Below are 20998 nucleotides of genomic sequence, written 5' to 3' on the forward strand. Positions count from 1 at the left end.
AAAAACATGGAGTAAACTGATTTCACAAAGTTCGTTCTGGAGTATGATCTCAAACACTGAATTAAACCATGTATAAAGATGGTTAATGCATCCTGTATCGCAACTACTGTTTCATTATCAGCTCTAAAAGTTAAATGCACTTATACTAAAATTATAAATACATATCACTCACAATTATTATCCAAGTGATTGATATTATCTGCAATATATATTTATTTTCTATGCACTTATGCAATGTCATGTGTGAGACACCAGATATATATATTAATATATAACTGCACAGTATAGAAAACTTTAAATGCTAAACTGCAATTTACTTGTAGCAACATAATTATAAATAACTAGAAAATTTATTCTCTCTCTCTTTTCACAAAGCAACATTTGTTTCAAATGTTAAGCACATACAGATAAGTCATGCAATAGATATATGAACTGCTTGAAGTACTGGAAACCAGATAAAGAAACAGCATGAGGCATTTTCATATTTTAATTCTGTACTATGTAAGAGGAAAAAATAGTTACTGATACAAAATGACTGCAGATGATTAGGATTGCACAATATAACAATTTTCATTTTTGAAAATTATTTTTTTTTCAATTCATTTTTGTTTGATGGTTGAATTTTTTTTTTTTTTTTTCTATAGGTATAAAGTATAGAACAAGTGTTAGGCCATGATTTCTTTAGTGTAAGTGAGCACAATGAAAGAATGAATGTCCACTTTCTGTGCATCCTCTTTTCTGCAAATAATGAGATTCACTAAAACTCCAAAATTGGAAACAGACTAAAATATTGGAATGAAGGTTCATATGTTTGTACAATCAATGGTGAGTGGCATATCCATGTCTTAGAGAATTAAAAAACACATATTCACAAGAATAAATAATTTTGTTATTATAAATATTTTGGCCTGAAGCTAACAACACATCATCATCAGTGAACAAGCACAATCACAAAGTGAAGCTTGGAACAAAGGAATGTTATTCACCCTGTGATTGCTTGTACACTGAACATGTTAGTTTCAGGCTGAAATATCTGCAATAATAAAATTATTTATTTTTGTGAATAAATGTTTCTTATAATAATTACTATGTTACAAATGCAGTTAAAAACTCATGTCTCAGGAAAGTCACCACAGATAACATTTCCTGCCTACATAGCTAAAATCTGGTATGGCAGTCACTTCAGGAAATTTGCAAGCATAAAAGATTTGATTGAGGGGAGGAGATGGTAGCTAAGGGCATGTAACAATTTATAATAATTAACTTTGTGTGTTTTATGCAATTGCTGATATTGTTAATAAGGAGCTGTGCTTCTTATTAATATTATCAGCAGTCACAGAAAATAATGGAAACTGTTATGGGAAGTTGCCATTTCTCACAGTAAAATGTAGCTGCTGCTGCATCTTATGTTAAAAAGAAATTAACAGAGCAGAATTTTAAATGGATGAAGTATTCTTTACCATCTTCAAAAAAAGTATCTGCACTCTGACTACAAGTTTACAAGCTAAGAAAATGTGTTTTTGGCATGGACTAATTCAGCTGAACTGTAACCATTTCATAAAACTCCATGGATTTTCATGGAAGAGGGTGACTTAATAAGAGTTTAGATATTGCATGACATACTGTATATTTTCTAAAAAATAATAGATTTAAATACTGAATAAAAGGTTTACCTATGGCTTGTGGTGCTACTATATGGACAAAACCTGCTGAAAAAAGGATAAGAGTCAAGGGAAATGCTATCCACGCAAGATACTGAAGTACTGGATGATCAGCTAAATCACGATATAGCCAGATACGAGCTTTTAATTTAAAAAAAAAAAAAAAAAAAAAAAAATCATTTCAAAAATATAGATAGAGAATCGAATATTCTACATCATAAATACAGTATCAAAACAAAACAAAAAATTAAACAAATCGAAGAAATTGCAATATAATCTGCACATTATAAATCACTCTAGGTATAAAACTACATGCATACAAATACATTAGAACACTGTTAATGTAGACAAACAGCACAAAAGCATGACATTAGAGATTTCCAAAAATGGCTTGATATGTAAGACATACCGATGACTTCTCTAAAAACAGAATCAACTTCAAGGATTTGTGTTGGTAAACACTGCCTCAGATATTCACCCTTCCTTTTTTTTTTTTATTTCTTTCTGGAAAAAACAAACATCAGAAAGTTTGCCTAAACAGTAAAATTTTAGCTAAAGATAAATGATAGGGAAAGTGCATTGTGTGAATTGCCTCTGGCAATAGACAGTTTATGGCAAAAGTAATTGCTGATAATTTCAACAGCTGTTCCAAAGTTCCATTTCAAGGGATTTTCATCTTGCAAAATGGACAAATTGGCTGGAATAATGCATGTAATTTACAGATATAATGAACTGGTCTCATATCCTTAGTGCTTGGGTCATAATTCCAAACCAAAACAAATCACTGCATTATACCACATAAGCACCTCTATAGCACAATTGGTAGAATGACAGTCATTGCACCTTTGATTGGAAATTCGATTCTCATCGTGATGAGAGGAATCTTTATATGGTTTTTTTTTTCAATTAACCTTCTCATGCATAAGGGCCTCATATGAGGACATATATTTTCCCTCATAATAATTATTCATTCATAATTTAATGTTAGTGTATGCATGTAGTCCTCGTCTGGGGAGACCAAAGTGCTCTTAGAAACCACACCAGATGGCAGGAGTTTCAACAGAGTTACAGGAATACCAATCCCTCTGCAGTGCATTGTGGTATCAAGAGGAAGTGAAAAGCAGCTGTTTTGTTGATTTGAATTTGGTGATTTTATGAGTCTTCTGGAAAGGTTAGTATGGTTTTATATATTGTTATACCTTGTAGATGAAGTGTGAATATTTAATTTGTTCATGTTTATTACCATATTCATAAAACAAACTTGAAAACAACCTGTCTTCACATGAGAACAATATGTTTGTAAGTAATCTATGTGGCAAATAGTTTGAGGTTAGAAAGTTCTTACATTATTTTTATAATTTTATTTATTTTATTTTTGTAAACATAAATGAATAGTAAGTGTGTTAATTTGCATTATCATCTCTTTTACAGATGGATAACCAAAAGCCAGGTCTATCAGGCATAAAAAATAGCCTATTATCACAAGAGACTTACTGAAGAGGAGATTGAAAAACTGTTGGAGAAATCTGCAACCAGTAGCCACAAAACGATCCTACAGAGAGTGATAGTTCAAGTGAAGACAGTTATGTTCAGTGTCCTTCCCCTGCTGGTCAGACTCACAACGTTCAAAATACAGCTAGTGTGCAAAATACAGCTGTTGCTGGTCATATGCCATTGCAGAGACAACCAGTGTAGTTTAGAGAGAAAGATAATCTCTTTGCTGGTACTGAACCACAGTTTAGAGGAAAACACCAAGTATTCACAGACAGAGCCCTGCAGATTATTTTTCACAGCTGTTTCCAGATGAATTGATGGATGAAATTGTGAAACAAACTAATCTGTATGCATGCCGTAAAGGCAAAGATAATTTAGCACTTACTGTGACTGAACTCAAAATTTACCTTGGAATTTTACTTGTCATGACATACATAAACCCACATGTAAAGTATTGGTCTTCTGAACATGGACTATGCATGGATGTTATAACTGATGTTATGTCAGTGAATAGATGGGAGGACATATGGTGATATTTGCATTTTGTTGATTCAGACACAATACTTACCAACAATAAAGACAAAGTAATACATATAAGACCAGTGCTGCAAAAGTTTCATGAAACATTCCATGCTGCTGTCAACCCAGAAGAATTTCAGAGTGTAGATGAGATGATGATTCCATGCAAGGAACAGTCACAATTCAAACAATACTTACCTAAGAAACCAAAAAAAATGGGGTTTCAAAATGTGGTTGAGGGCAGGCATTTCAGGCTATGCATATTGGTTTGATCTTTATGTAGGTGCAGATCCTGGAAGACAAAATTCAGACTCATTCAGTGCAAGTGAAAATGTAGTACTTAGGCTTTGTCATGATCTTGCTGGTAAGAACTTCAAGATATACACAGATAACGTCTTCATGAGCATCTCCCTAATTAAGAAACTAAAGGAAGATGATATTTATTATGTGGGTACATGCAGAAGAAATAGACTTCAAGGTGCTGACAAAAAACTGAAAAATGAAAAGGATTTGCAGAAGATGGAAAGAGGAAATAAGTCAGTTACCACATCCTCTGATAGCATTACTGACACTAGATGGTTTGATAACTCAATAGTACATGTGGTACCTAGCTACTTAGGAAAGGAGCCTGTCAGTGTATGTCAGAGGTTCAGCTGGAAAGAAAAAAAGTATGTTGAAATTCCACTACCTTGCAGCATAGCTGTTTATAACAAACATATGGATGGAGGGGACCTTATGGACTCTCTTGTGGCTTTGTATCGAATGATACTAGGAACAAACGATGGTATATAAGAATTTTTTACCATATGTTGAACGTACTTGCTTGTAATGCACAGATCATTTGGAAATGGGATAAAAAATAAAAATTGGATTTGTTGGAATTCAAATTAAGAGTGGCAACTGCTTTGATATATCAAGGTTTAGCTCAGTTAGGTACAAAGAAACGAGGATGATTAACATCATGTTGCATAATCATACCTCTTTCTGCTTGCAACACATCAGGAAAAAAAACTCCCTAGGGAGTTTCTTGGCCTGATTTGCTAATTTCTGCTCACACATACAAACACACTATGTTGACAAAGTATTTGGACACATATCTACCATGAAAAATTTGGATCGTACCACATGCAAATATTCACAGTGCTGTGGAAGTCTGATAATAAAGTGTGGAATGTGCTGGATATTTTGCACTGTATTTGATCAAGACGCCATGCTGAAAGCTGAAATGACAGACTTCCAACATGGGATGGTAGTTGTCACATCAGTGGTCTTTCTGTCCCTGACATTGCTATGCATCATACTGAAATCTACCACTGCTTATGTCATTTGTAGATGGAAAGTTGATGATGCTACCACAGCATGAAAATGCCCTCGCAGGCCATCGACACTCATTGAGTGAGATTGATGAGCTCTTTCTCGGAATGTTCGAGCATCCTGCACGTGATCAGCAGCAGACAACCTAGAAAATTCTGCAGGGTCATTTGTCAGCACTAGAACTGTCCACAGAGGATTGCATGCCTTACCATGGTAGAGCTGCTGCAAACAAGCCAAACATCACCCCCACCCCCCAACACCAAACATCATTTGCATTGGTGTCTTTCAACCATTCCTGGACCATAGACGATTGGAAAAGGGCTCTGTGAAGTGAAGAATCAAGCTTCCAAATATTTCACTCTGATGATCATGTTTGAATCTGGAGATTACCTGGGGAATGGGTCCAGCAGGGCTTCATCTTTCTAATTGTCAAGTTTGGTGGAGGTTCAGTAATGGTATAGGGGTGTTTCAGTTCGATGTTAGTCCACACAGTTAGCCTAGTGGCTATGCGCTTTGCAATCATATGACTGGGGAAGAAGTGTCCTAGGTTCGATTCCTATCAATGACATGAGGAGCTTAAGGATCTTTCTTAGCCACATTCAAGTTAGCCGGTCTTGGGAGCAGACAGCAGGGTTCCCCCCCCCCCAGTTTATCTGGGGTTTTTCATCCTGCAAACAGGCATATCGGCTCAGTGAACACACAGGCTACAGTCATAGGATATAGTACTTAATCCCGCATTAGGAGGATTCAACTAGTCCTAAGGGCTGCTGAGGAACAGGGGGAACCCCACACGAATAAAAAAAAAAAAAAAAAAAAAAAAAAGAGTTGGATGTTCCTATGGTGAACGTGCCCCCAAACTATGATGTCTGATGGCTACCTGGACATCCTGGAAGACTTCATGCTTCCAACACTATGGAAGTACTTCAGCAATGACTCTTGCATGTTTCGGCATGAAATGCTTCACGGTACATACTACACTGCATGTTGAAGACTGATTTCTACAAAACAATGTCAATGTGTTGGAGTGGTCAGCTCAGAGTCCAGACCTCCACCTCATCAAATATTTTTGGGATGAACTAGAACAATGAATTTGCTTTAGATCACAGTGGCCGTCATCAGCATCAGAAATAGGGATAGCTTTCCACGAGGAATGGAAGAACATTCCTGTTGTGACATATCAGAAATTGGTTGAAAGCATGCCCTGAAGGTTATTGCTGTTACTCTAGCCAAAGGTGTGGTCTCACTTGGTACCTGAAATGTAATTAAAATGCATTTTTTGACCACAACTAGGTGTCCAAATACTTTTGTCAACATAGTATATATATGAGTGTATATAATAAACAATGCTACCTACAGAATTCAAGGAAGAGAAGATTAAAATTAGCTTTAAGTGCAAATATTTTACCTATTATCAGATTATTAATTATCCAACAAGTCCAAAAATGAACCATCGGTCCAACATGATGGTTTTCCAAGATTATTTCCCAATTAATCATGAGAGGTACAAGTCACAACTGCTTTAGACTATTTTGTGCCACAATATTACAAGCAAGTATTCTTTCCCCCCAAACCTCTAGATCTAATGTACTGTTAGAAATATCAAATTATTCCTTCAGTATGATGGCTGACAATAATACTATGGACTCTAATGTATTTAACAAATTAGTCACAAATAAACAGCAGCTACAACTCTATAACTGTTCACCAATTCTACACGAAATAAAATTAAGAAAAAAAAGAAATTAATATATTGTTTCAAAATACAATTACTGGTTGTTTCAGACATTTAAAAAGAGTTAGAAATAGTAGTTTCAGTTTCGATGCTAACTTAGAAATTTTATAATTGTTCATAAACAATAAAAAATAATACAAGAGGAAAATATTGTCACCATCATATTATGATTAGGTTTTCTAAATTCCCAACATTTTTAATCTCCAGGAATCAATAATAGGAGATGGCAGTTTAAGAATTCTCAAAAATTTTATTTTATTGATTTAAAATTAGCAGTTTCTCTTAAGAATTTTATTATTATTACATGACATCTTCAAGGACCTATTGCAGGAGTGCACTCTACTTCAATAATTTGTTTTTATTTGCAATAAAATGCTGTAATAATGAACTATACATTTTAGTATGTATGAAAAAAAGTAAAATTTAATTATTAAAAAAATAGGACTCAAAGTTTAATGATTGTAAACAAACAAATTATATATATATATATATATATATATATTATACTGGTATAGCATACAGATAGGTAACCTTATATATTTATCGAAAAATACTGACTGTCATTAACATAAAAGAAATTCTACATGTTTACCAACGCTAGGGGAAAAAAATTTATATCGACACTTACATTTATTGCTAAAACAGAATTTTAAAAAAAAACGCAAACCTTGTTCAGAAAGTCTGGATCTTTGTTTAGTTACAAATAAACCTGAGCCAGAAAAACTGCTTTCCTTTTGGGTTGATGTTGGTTTAATTGTTAGTAGAGGATCTAACAGAATTTTTGGTTTTGGTACTAGTATACATGACCACTTCATATAAATTCATTTCACTTCTTAACAATCAAAATATTTTGTTTGATGAAATTGGCTTTGATTTTCCCCATGGGAATGAATGCACCTTTCACTATCTATGTTTTTAAATCTGCTCTGAAAATTTGAAATTATCCCTGACAATTGATTCCATTATTGATTTTAAAGATTGTATAATTGCATTTTTATTTTCCATAACACAAAAATCATCATTAACCTTGTATAAGCAATAAGCAACACTAAGATTTTATCTATACATTTAAAATGTTGCTGTTTATTTTCTTTCAAAAGCATCTTACTCAAAATAGAAGTTTGTTTTTTCAAATTACAGCAGAGGAATTTAAGAATTCCTTTACTTGTTAGTAGATTTACATCGTTACTGTTCAGTGCTTCAACTGCAAGTCTTACAGGCTTTAAACAATTTAATATATATATATTTTATTATATAAATATATATTAAATATATAAGTTAAGGGATATTGCATCCCATATTGTTTCTTAGCCGAATAAAAAACTCAAAGAGTTTCATGCCAAATATAGAAACTATATAAAGTTCGCCGATTCCAAGCGTAAGCAAATACCTGGAAAGCAGCACCTGATCTATCATGTCATCGAATTGAAGCCTTTGGCTCTTCATATAATTAATATATTAAATATTTATTATATAATATATATTTTATTATATAAATATATATTAAATTGTTTAAAACTTGTAAGACTTGCAGTTGAAGCACTAAACAGTAATGATGTAAATCTACTAACAAATAAAGGAATTCTTAAATTCCTCTGCTGTAATTTGAAAAAACAAACTTCTAATTTGAGTAAGATGCTTTTGAAAGAAACTAAACAGCAACATTTTAAATGTAAAGATAAAATCTTAGTGTTGCTTATTATGATCATATTGGCTGGAGCAAATGATTTGAACAGTATGGCATGACAGCGAGGGGACATGAAAGAATTACTGGAAGTAGCAAAAGAAAAGAGTGAGAGAGAGTTAAGATAGTGAGTCTGTTGCCAGAGAAGAGCTGAGAAGGAGGAACATAATAACAAATGACTCAATGCGCAGGTTATGCAGGAGGAGTGGTGTGGAGTGAATTTGATGGGAGAAGGGACTTATACAAGGATGGTTTGCATCTGAATGGATTTGGTGTTTGGAGAGTGGAAAAAGTGTTGTTGAAGTGAAAGTGTATGCGCAGAATCAGGGAAACTAGAACTTTTAGGTGGGAGTGGGGAAGTTGTTGAGTGTATATGCAGACATCAGTGGTGGGGCAGTTGAGTATAAGAATGTGTATAATATGCCTAAGTTAGTACCACTGGTAACAAACCAGAATGGGATAGTTAATATAAAGTGTCATGATAGTGGCAGGCCTAAAGGACTTTTGTACTTTATGTACATTAATGCCAGAAGCATTCAGAACAAGGTGAGGGGAGGGGAAAGAGTTTTCAGCATTGGTTAGTTCATCCTGGCCAAAGAATTGGGGGGGGGGGGGTGAGTGTTACTGATGATAGCCAATGAACTGCAACCAAGGAGAGTAGAAGTTCAACTGCAAGCCAGTGAAAATAGCACATTTGAGGCTATCTGGTGTGAGATAGAGGTCAGTAGCACAAAATATACAATTGGATGCGACTATAGACAAGGAGATGGAAAAGATGATGGAGATGGTATGCATCAGCAAAGAGACTCCATGAATGGAGAGGGGGAAATTATTATGGTGGATTTCAACTGTGGGAACATAGACCGGAAGGAGAACAAGTGGGAGGAAGAGAATGGAATTTATGCAGTTACTAAGGAATAATTACCTGAGACAGCATGTGATGGAATATACTAGAGGTTCGAGAGTACTCGATCCAGTAACTGTACGATTCTCACCAGTTAGATGCCACTAGGATTAAACTAAATTTATTATTATAGATGCCACTAACTGGTGAAAATGATCATATGGTCTTGACCTGGGAAGTGGCTAAATGTGTGGAATTTTCAGTTAAGATGGAGTATATGTGGAATTACAGGGATGTCATGCTGGTAAGCATGACAAGCTTAGGAGATTGCTTGGATCGGTGCCATGGCATGTAAACTGCAAGGGCTTGGATGTTGATAGTGCATGGGAAGTGGTAAAGGAGTGTTTGAGGTAGGTAATGACAGACTGCATACTGTAAATCAAGTGGGATTAAATGGATGAATATCATCATTAAGCTGAAGCTGCAAAAAAAAAAAAGAAACAACTGTGGAAGGATTTTAAGGAGAAAGGTGACCAGCAGGCACATTAACAGTACGAGGCACAGGCCAGAAGGGTAAAAAAGTGTGGTAAAAAAGGCAAAAGCAGATTAAAGAATCCCAAACAGTTCTTTTGATATGCTGAAAGTAAAAGAAAGAATGTATGTGGTAGAATGATTTTAAGGAATGCCAATGGTAGGGAGGTAACTGAATTAGTCAAAATTTTAGAATTACTAACTTAGAATTACTATAATTATTAAGAGTATAATCATCCAGGTGTGATAATTGCAGGAATGAAGGAATGAGAGAGCCAAAGGCTTATATGGAAACTGAGATAAATGAAATGGAGGTACATAGCATATTATAGAACCTTAATGTGAATACAGAAGTGGCATTGGATGGTATACCAACTCGAGTTGTACGTGAAGGGGGCAAGGGAATTGTCAGTGCTCTTGACCATATTGTTTAATCTAAGTCTGAGTGGGTTAGTCCTGAGGGGGGTGAAAAGAGGGGGAAAATAGGATAAAGGAGGAATATTGCATAAAGGAGGCTCCAAGACTGATGTAGCAAATTACCGACCGATCAGCATATCAGGAGTTGTTGTCAAAGTATTGGAGGAAGTTGGTCAAGAGCAAATTGGAGATTTGCTCTTGACATTGGATCTTTAATCTGATGATAAAAAGTCACAGAATGACATATAGGTCATGGCCACTATGCCCTAATTGGGAGTCTGGGATAGCTCAGCATACTTTAGTTACAAGATCTAACTAATTAGATCTCTTGCCACATCAGAATTTAACTTCAACAGTTATCTACAAACAGATGGCTGAAATGAGGCATGGATTACTATAGTCCAGAAGTTCCCGAGATTTCAAAGTTCACGGTGCCCTCACTCTCTCAGTAATTTTTTTTTCATGGCACCCCTAGGCTAAAAGAAATAACTAACAGTCCTGTTCATTAAGTAGTTAAGTCCAAACTACTTAAGTATTTGCATCCCAAAAACTTAGCTGTTTTAAAAAAAATAAACATAAATTGAAAGAAAAAAAGAAAATAACATTTTTATTTCATCCTTAAATAGCCACGCTTTCTCTAGATTTTGATGTCATAAGTATCATATTTCTGATATTTACATTTGTCAACAACTTTGCCTCTGGCCTGTGGTTCATCCTTTTGTTCACTCCTACACTTCTCATTAATGTTCAAAAATCATTCCATTTCTGTGCATAACTAAAAATCAACAAAGTAATTCACTGAATTCTGCTATACCTAGCAGACACTTGATCAAAACACCCTTCAATTATTTCGATTCCTGACAGACCCAGAGAGCCAAGCGATATTTATATATAAAATTTAAGAAACAAGAAAGTCTGAGAAGTTACTAGTGTAGCTGAAAGTACAAGTAAATAAAAACATATCTCAAACATTTAAGAATGTAACTGAAAGGAATGTAGAATGATCTAATACTGAAGCTGTGAACTATCTCGAGTAGTAGTAGTTTTGCACATTATTCTACAGATGACATCTGTAGGATAATGTGCACATAATGTCAAGTATTGCTGAGTTTCCCTCTAAAATTTAAAACATGCTGCAGCACTCCTATGAGTTGCTGCAGCACCCCACGGTGCAAAGTTTGGGAACCACTACTATAATTATATTTAATTTCTGTCAGATTTTTTTCTCTTCTAACAATTTATTTGTTTTGACATCAGCTGTTTTTTTTTTTGTTTTTTTCATTTCTCCCATTAAAGAGCTGTGAAGACCATCAGATTACTGGTGTTTGCAAAAGTAGTCTTCTTTTTCTAGTATACTATTAACAACTAAAAAAATTTCCCTAATTATTAAAACAAAACAAAACAGGAGTTAATTAACTATTAACTGCAATATTTTTTTAACAAGTTCCTATGTCCTCGCAGTTAGATTAGTGGCTTTGCACTTCGCAACCATTCACCTGGGGAAGGAATGTCCTAGGTTCGATTCCCGTCGATGATGTGTGGAGCTTAAGAATCTTCCTCAGCCATAGCCAAGTAAGCAGGTTTTGGGCATAGACAGCAGGGTTTTTTCACCAGTTTATATGGAGTTTTTCATCCCACGAGCAGGCAAACCAACCCAGTGAACACACACATGGATTACAGTCAGGAATACTGACCAGCCACAGGCCTGATTCATTAGCTATGCCAGTCCCAAGCCCGGATAAATGGGGGGGGGGGGGGAATTGAGATGGTGCCGTACCTTTCCATAAAAGGGACTCACGGCCGTTATATCATCATACGAAACTAACTAACTAACACAAATTTGAAAGTAAAGCTGCTGTGTATTCATGGGATTCTCTAAGCTCACTGAAGCAGAATGATTCCTTGTTCTTGCTGGTCTGAGAAAAGTAGTGAATCAAACGAATACCCACAGAACAAGTTTACAGATGATGTGAATAAGACTACTGTGTGTGATTCTGTTTCATCATATCCTAAGTGATGATCATTAACCTCCCTACCGGCCAATGTGAATGAAATAGTGACACCAAATTGCACTTCTTATCCATGTGCAATGGGTTTTAGAGCTTCGTATCCAGATTTAGCTCAACGTCTATAGACATTGTGGCCATTTGGGGGGTTAATAGACTATAAATCTATTAAATTTTGTGAGTGGGTGGGTGATTCACAGGCTCTGTCCATTGTTAACTAAATAAATAATATCCAGTAGTTACATTTAATTTTCTTCAGTAAATGAATGTCTGAATATTAGAAAAAAAAAGCCTGCACATAATTAGTTTTTCCACAAGCATTAAATTTTTTATTTTACTTTTTTTTAACTTTAAAAAAAAGGGTCATTCACAACAGTTTTGTATTTGATATGTATGCATGTATTCTGTTTTTTAATACACACTGAACTGCGTGCATGTGTGTGTGCACACGCACACACGCACGAGGCTTTTCTTGATGTTCCATGGAAAGAATATCATATCAGAAAGACTTAAACATAGAAATCTCCAGAGGAAAATTGTTAGTTGTTAGTAACGAACTCTCGATGATATAGCATTAAATTGATGATCAGTAAGGAGTAATATATTTGTAACATTTAACTGAGAAAAAAATAATAACAAATTAAAATAAGAAAGAAATACATATATGTTATTACTTCTGAGACAAATGGCAATTGCATAATCCATTGCAAAACTGATGAGTGATGTGAAGATCCCAAGTAAGGCTAAGAACACCCAGTCTTCCCCAAGACGGGCAAACGTGTAATGCCAAAAAGTAGAAAAGTATGCTGCAAAAATAAAATAAAATAAATAGATAAAAGATAATAAATTCTAAAGTTTACTTCATGGTTTTGCATTATTTTAAAATCTACTTTTTATACTTTTCAATTTTAGTTTCATATAATTTCAATGATTCACTCCAAATAATGCAGAAATGTATATGTTATCACTTTTAATAGTTAGATATATACAGAAATTGATTCATAGTCTTCACAGAGTAGTACCTTCTATGAAGTCTTAGGACTTCTCATAGAATACCAATGCAATCCATCATATAAATGAGTTTAAGGCACTTAAACATTTCCTTAAACTCATTTAGATGACGCACTCTCCATTCTCTCTCTCTCTAGCAGTTTATACCATTCACCCTCCCTATGTGAGAAAATACCGACTTCACCTTCATTACCTGCAATCTTAACTTCCTGCAATAAACAACACATTGTTCATTCCAAAGTGGGAGAGGTGGCAATCATAGGACTTAGTAGATGCCGAGACGTGAGAGTGCAGGTTGTTTATCTTTAGAAAATGGAAACCAAGTGGACAGTTTGCTGACTGGAACAAATATCCATACTAGGTTGCATTTCTTGATGATTCCTGAGACTGGTTCAGAAATACATGAAATGTAAGGAATTAGGACTTGCTGTACTCTTGCAGAGGTGTTGGAGGCATGTTTGTAAGAACCCAAAATGTATAATATAAAATGTAAAAATAATAGATTGGAAGTTGAAAAGTTCCTGCTTGAGATCTTGTGGGTTGAAATATACAATATGAGCACAACATATTAAAGTTTTTATAATTCAAATCTTTGGGGAAGAATGGTGGGCAGACTGCTGTATGTAGCAACCTGTGAAGATAGGTTTAGAAAGCCTCAGTCACCACTCAAATTAGTGTGAGCTTATTATTAACCACTGTTTTTGCATGCCCTTATGCAACAGAATTAATCTTGAACTCCTTCCACTCTTAAGAAACTTGAGAACATTAAGATCGATAAAGAGGATAAGGACACTGCCAATTCTCTCACACATTACCTCAACATGGAAATATCAGTAATAACATTTAATTCCATTGCTAGATTCACTCATTCATTCAGAAGGGAGATTGGCAGCTATGGTTCTCTACTTCTTCCTATCTTCTGAATCTCGAAAGACTGACAGTACCTTTGCCTGTCTCTATGCTCTTCAAAATTCATGGTTATGGGAATGAAATTTCAAACAAGAATGATGCAGATTAGGCTGGATAAAAAAAAAGAAGTTAAAAATAACTATTAGAGAAGAGCAAACAACAAAAAATGAAACTTACTGAATTAGATCAGAAAGAGGAAAATGAAAGGCTTAAGATTAATGATATATATGCCAAGAAGAGTGACCAATGTGATCACATGATACAGGAACTATAAAGAGGCATACAGAAATATCACTATATTGATTATAACATGCTAACTTGTCTTTTTATGATTATACCGGTCAGTCCTTCTCTTAGTGCAGTGGTTCCCAACCTTTTTCCACTTGCGTACCCTTTTAAACCCATTTCTATAAATTGCACCCCTTGTTTTTAAAATAGCTGTTTTAAAATACCGACACTGTTGTTCAGTGCCTATCTTAATGTAACGCACTTACTTATACTCAGTCAATAACTGAACTACTAATGCATCAATAACATCTAAAGTTAATAATGCGTATCCCAGGGAGTACGCATACCACTGGTTGGGAACTGATGTCTTAGACTATATACTAAAACTCTTCTTTCCCAGAAAATATTTCATTCAATTTCATTTCATGAAAGAGGAAATTTTCATTTTCCTCTTTCAGTATGTAAGCTTCTTTTTGATTTGCACTTTCAGATAACTTTTTTTCCAGCTAATCTCTACCATTTGTTATAGGAACCATGACATCTTCTGTGTCAACAGTTTTTTTTTTTTTCCTCCCCTACTGATTTAACAATAGATCGTGTTTCTGAGGTATACATCAATGTAGGATAGACACAGCAAGTTATCCATTATGTTTTTCTATTTACATTGAATCTTTTACTTTTTGACTATTTGCACTGTTTTTATTTTGTTCACATTTTCTATATATATCACTCCCACAGACAAGAGATTGCAAGACATATTACAGCAACAGCAAATAAATGCCATGTGGTCTGGGGTCAAAAGCTAAGTAATCTGTTGATATTCTTAAAAGAGGTTGTAGTCCTTCGGAAACACTTATGAGGAATTAAATTACACATACCAAGATATATTCTTGTTTAATTCTTTATCCGAGTGTAAGCAAATAGAGCTTGCTCTACATTTGGATAAAAAAAATTCATCTTGCTCTAATCCCGAGTATTTCAATAATAAGGTGTTACACCCATTCGCTACTTGCATATGGGAAATATGACTTCTACATCTCTTCAAACCTTGGTATCTCTTCAGGGTCTGGCTCCCACTGATGAGACCTCAACAAAGGTTGAAACTGATCTGGATAGTGGTCCTTCTCATAATGGACAGCATTATACACATCTAAAAAGAGGTGTGCTTTGCATTATGAAATACTAAGGCAATTAATGTGATGTCATTATCCTGTGAAAATACTTCAGGTGTAATAAAGGATTAAACAAGAATATAATTTCTTGGCATCTTTAATTTATAACCAAGGAAAAGATTTTCAACATCTTCATTGGAAAGACTGTTCCACACAACTGAGGTAGAAGGAATAAAAGACAACTGGGAATAACAGGTTTGCAAGTCTGCAGTTTGACTGTAAAAGGATGTTGGATGGCTGCTGCCCATGTCCCATTTTTTTACATAAATGGAGAACAATGTTTACAATAAATGGGGAACAATGCTCTGCTAAGTAGTGACCATGGAAATATCTGTAGACGAGACATAATACAAAGAATGACCTTCTATTAGACGGCTGAAAATAAGCCACCAATCTTACATAGAGTATGCAAGAGTGGTGACTATCAACCAAACCACTCTTCTGAACTGCATCAAGAATTTTTAGAGAGGTCTTACGTGCACCACCCCAAATATGAGACCAATATTCCAAGGTTGAACAGATTTAAGATTTATACAGAGTAAGCAACTGAACAGGAGAGAAGCAACACCTAATGAATTAAGTATGCCAAGTTTTCTGAAAGTTGAAGATGCTATAGAAGTTATGCAATTATGCCAGTAGAGATTAATGAGTGTCCAAGAAGAAGGATCTGGTCTTGACTGTTACGTTAAGCATTATCAAAAGGAAATAGGGAACTTTTTGTTTTTTTTTTTTGCAAAAAAACAGAAATAATGTTTTGGAAACACTAAAGATGACTAGGCTGTTGTTGCTCTTTTACAGGATGGTGTGAAGATCACTGTTTAGAGCACTTGTTGTAAATGATATTGAAGCTTGAGATGTTTAAGTACTGCAGGGTTTATTTTTGAGTAGGAGCAGTGGAGTGTATGCCATCATCGACAAAACTGCAAATAGGGTTTGAGGTTGGTGAGAGTAGATCATTTATATATATAAAACAAAGAGGATGAGTGAAATAACTAAGTCCTAAGGAACACCTGCATTAACAAGAAAATCTGAAGAGAGAACAACTTTCATCATTACACACAGTGGACAACCTAAGAAAAAAACTGGCAATTTAATTACAAAAGAAGAAAGACCGACCTTAAGATGGCAATTTACTTCTCAGTAAATTGCCATCTTAACTTAATTGCCAAACTAACAAATGCCTTGGAAATATCAAGTGCAACTGAACAGACTTCAAAATTTTCTATGCATGGGTTCAGAGGTGGATGATGAAGGCCAGACAATTTGCTGTGGATCATAATTGACAAAAATCGACGTTGATCATCGATTAGTTGATAGTTCTCCATATGTCAAAGATTGTTGACTATAATGACCTGCTCAATTACTTTGGATAAAATTAAGGTGAAAGCAACAGGTCCATAGTTGGATGATAAACACATCACCTTTCTTGGAACTGGCTGTATGTGGGCTTGCTTCCATGCTGTATGGTTGATGCAAGCTGAGTACAGTATAGCATATAGATGATAACGAATAAGCATTAGTTCAGAAGCACACCTCTTGAGCACAACTGATGGAATTCCATTAGGACTAGAAGCCTTTTTGGTAGGCTGTTCAAGATTCTTCTTATGTCTTTCTAGCAAAAAGCATGTAATTCAATGTACCAGTAAAGAAAGAGATGATCTATGTTGAAGTTAAATGAGAAGAATGCCAAGAAAATGACAAGAATGATGTCCAGGTTTTGCAACATCTTTAGATGGCTAATCAACATCTATTCTCTGATCTATTCACTCATCCCCCCCCCCAAAAAAAAGCATTACTATATCAAAATTTTCTATGTTCATGATACATTCTAACAAACAATCAACTACTTCTTCTGCAACTGTAACTTTCCTTCTATCTACGTTAGCAAAATATTCTACCATAATCATTAATTTCTACTTGTCGAGTAGAAAAACACTAATTTCCTCTGACAGGGTGAATTTTCTTCTTTAATATATATTTGAAAATTTACAAAAAAGTTCCTGCAGTCAAAGTTTGACTGCAAGAGCAAAATGCAGCACTGAGTAATGGAATAACTATAGAATAACATGTATGCTATATTAAATAACTTCATTATTATGTAAATATTTTGTCTTATATATCATAAGACATCATCAGTACAACTAACGAACAACAATAAAAATTGAATTCAAAAAAACAGTAGTATGCATGCTTAAATTGGAATCCCTCTATGTATACAGTTGCATGTTCATGGATTAAAAACTACTGGGGTGAAATTAAAATTACTAAAATTAAATTAAAATATAGCAGATAAATTATTAATATAACTGAGGATAACAATTTCCCAAATTGTTGGAATAGTGAAACAGTCATTTTGATTAAGATTAGGTCTATGAAGTAAGGCTTCAGCACTTTCTTTATATAAACGTTCATGTTTATGTCTGAATCTATGTAATAACTTGCCATTTTGCCATTGGATCCTGTGGTGTTAGGTAAGAGTTTGTCTTTTGATAAAGGTAGCAAGTTGTGAATTTGGTTGATGGGTTTGTAGGTAGCAACATTTTTTCGACTCCATGTTGTGCAAAGGCCAGATTTGTGAGGTTCGATAAGGCAGATGTGGTCTTGATGTTCAGAGATACACTTATTTATAGATCTTCCTGTTTGTCCATAGTAAGACACTACTCATTTCTACAAAAAATCAACATCTTGTCCTCATATCAAGTTCACACAAGAAAAGGAACCATCAAGTGCAAACAAGATGGATCCATTTCCACTTCTGTCTACCAAAAACCAACTTTTTCAGGTTGTTATATCCATAATACATCAGCTCACCATCCATCTTAAAAATATGGCATCATAAAATCTTTAGTATCCAGAGCACACAAGATTTGTTCTTCTGAAGAACCTCTAAAACAAGAATTGGAAATTATCAGAGAAACATCCTTACTAAATGGATATAATCCAATAACATCCCAAAAAATAATTAACCATTCTCCTACAAATCAACCCCAAACAAGAAGAAGCCCACAGGACCCTTATACCATATATTAAAGGCATCTCTGAACATGTGGCAAAAATTATGAGAAAATATCAACTCATTGCTGCCTACAACCCCCATCAACCAAATTCACAACTTGTTACCTTCTCCAAAAGACAAACTCTCACCAATGATGCTAACTGGCATATACCAAGTGTCATGTTCACGTAACTTGTCTTACTATGGACAAATAGGAAATCTATAAATAAACATATCTCTGAACATCAAAACCACATCTGCCTTATCAAATCTCACAAATCTGGCCTTGCACAACATGGACGGTAAGGCTTCAGAACATGAACGCTTATATAAAGCGTTCATGTTCCGAAGCCTTACTTCATAGGAATAATCTTAATCGAAATGACCATCTCACTATTCCAAAAGTTTGGGAAATTTTTATCCTCAATTGTATTCAATAATTTATCTGCTATGTTTTAATTTAAGTAATTTTAATTTTAGCCCAGTAGTTTTAAATCCATGAACATGCAACTGTATATGGAGGGATTCCAATTTCAGTATGCACACTGTTTTTTGAATTCAATTCCTACTGTTGTTCATTAGTTGTACTAATGATGTCTTATGATAAATAAGATGAAATATTTACATAATAAAAAAGTTATTTACTGCGGCATATGTGTTAATCTACAGTTATGGATACCCTATAGGTTTCACTATAAAAAAAAAAAAAAAATGGAATGAAAGACGTATGATGGTTGAAGCAAAAGAGCTAATTTGCTAAGCACATAAGTTGATAAGGTTGTTATAAATTAAAGATGCCAAGAAATTATATTCTTGGTTTAATCCTTCATCTAAGTGTAAGCAAACAAAGTATGCGCATGAAGCAACTTCACAACTCGTATATAGAGGCTAATGACTTCACATCACTTGCCTTAGTATCCTATAATGCAAAGCCCATATCCTTATGGACATGTATAATGCTATACATTATGGAATTGGCCACTACCCAGACTGGTTTTGACCTTATGGATATCTCATCAGTGGGAGCCAGACCCAGAAGTGATACAAAGCTTGAAGTAATGCAGAAGTCATATTTCCATATACAAGCAGACAAAAGGTTTGTGAAGTTATTTGCAAAGTTACACTTGGATGAAGGATTAAATCAAGAATATAATTTCTTAGCATCTTTAATTTATAGTATAACCAATGAGAAAAACTTTCTACACCCAGGTTATTATTATTATTATTACATCCTCTCCATGGAGTTGGCTGACCCACGGTGAGAGGTTCATTCAACCGACAACATATTTATCAGACTGAATCTTAAAATCTTTAACACTCTCCCTGCATTAACAACATATTCCAGTAATGCATTCCATTCACTTGCAATTTTCCATGTAAGAATTGTGATCATCTTTTACTCTTTTTATAATACCCTCTGGACTAATCTGATAAAATCACCCCATTAACTTTTTTTTTTTCTCAGTCCATATATTTACCACTGTTGAGAAAAGGCCTCTCCCATTGCAGGAGGATTGGGTCCACTTCTCCCATGGCGACTCATTCCATCTTGGAAGAGCGTTTATACACTTGTATGAATGAATACATGAAGGTGAAAGACAATCACAAACATCCATGTCCACAGCAAGATTCGAACCTGCAGCCCTTTGGCTGGAGTGTTGATACACTAACCACTCAGCCAACCAGGCTGGCCTCATTAACTTAAATGTCTCTATCATATCACCTCTTTACCTTCTATACACCAACCTCTGCAATCCACATTATTATCATAATATGGTATCTCCATGGAGTCTGGAGACTCATCATGGGAGACCCATACTAATATTAATACACATCAAAACCTATCATGGCTCTCCTTAAACTCATTCAGTGTCAGGACACTCACAACTAATTCTGGAAATCCATTCCACTTTTCACCGCTCTCCATGTATAAACCTAGTCCAGACACCCTTACTAACCACACTCTTACACAACTTCCATGGATGATCCCTAGTTCTCTGACTGTTTGTCACATATGGAAAAAATTTCCTTTGCATTAATTTATAAAACCCCTTTAAAATCAAAGTTTCTGTCATGTCCTTTCTTTTCAGCATATCATCCAAACTTTGCAACCCACAAAACTTCAACTTACCATCATAAGGGGCATTCCAAAGACCTATCACCAGCTTGGTCACTTTTCTCTGAATCCTCTCTACCACCTCCTAATCATTCCTTCAACCTCTTTCCATACCCAACATTCAAGAGTCCTGATATTGTCTTAGATACTTGTCTCTGGATCCTCTCCACTCACATTATCACAACAAGACTACAACACATAGTCTTTGCAACACTTGCAATATGCCCTCTAAACTTCAGTCTACTGTCAACCATCACTTCCAATCTCGAACCTCATCCACTTACTCATCCACCATCAATATAGTACACAGCCTTATATTTTTGCACTCTAAAATGCAACACCTTGCATTTATTAATATTATCTTC

General features: G+C 34.8%; 1 protein-coding gene across 1 annotated transcript in view; it reads right to left on the reverse strand.

Moving 5' to 3' along the window:
• The window catches only part of LOC150110452 (chloride channel protein 2-like), a 528627-nt gene that overhangs the window by 335912 nt on the left and 171717 nt on the right, over nucleotides 1–20998 (reverse strand). The window contains exons 3-4 of the mRNA XM_090399378.1: nucleotides 12877–13008; nucleotides 1674–1802 (exon numbers count right to left, since the gene is read on the reverse strand). Of these exons, the coding sequence (XP_090255504.1) occupies nucleotides 1674–1802; nucleotides 12877–13008 (261 nt within the window). The remainder of the gene's footprint in view (nucleotides 1–1673; nucleotides 1803–12876; nucleotides 13009–20998) is intronic.

Source organism: Typopeltis vanoorti, chromosome 1 (genome assembly GCF_054136105.1).
Source record: "Typopeltis vanoorti isolate ZY-2024b chromosome 1, IOZ_Tvanoo_1.0, whole genome shotgun sequence".
Taxonomy (NCBI): Eukaryota; Metazoa; Arthropoda; class Arachnida; order Uropygi; family Thelyphonidae; genus Typopeltis; species Typopeltis vanoorti.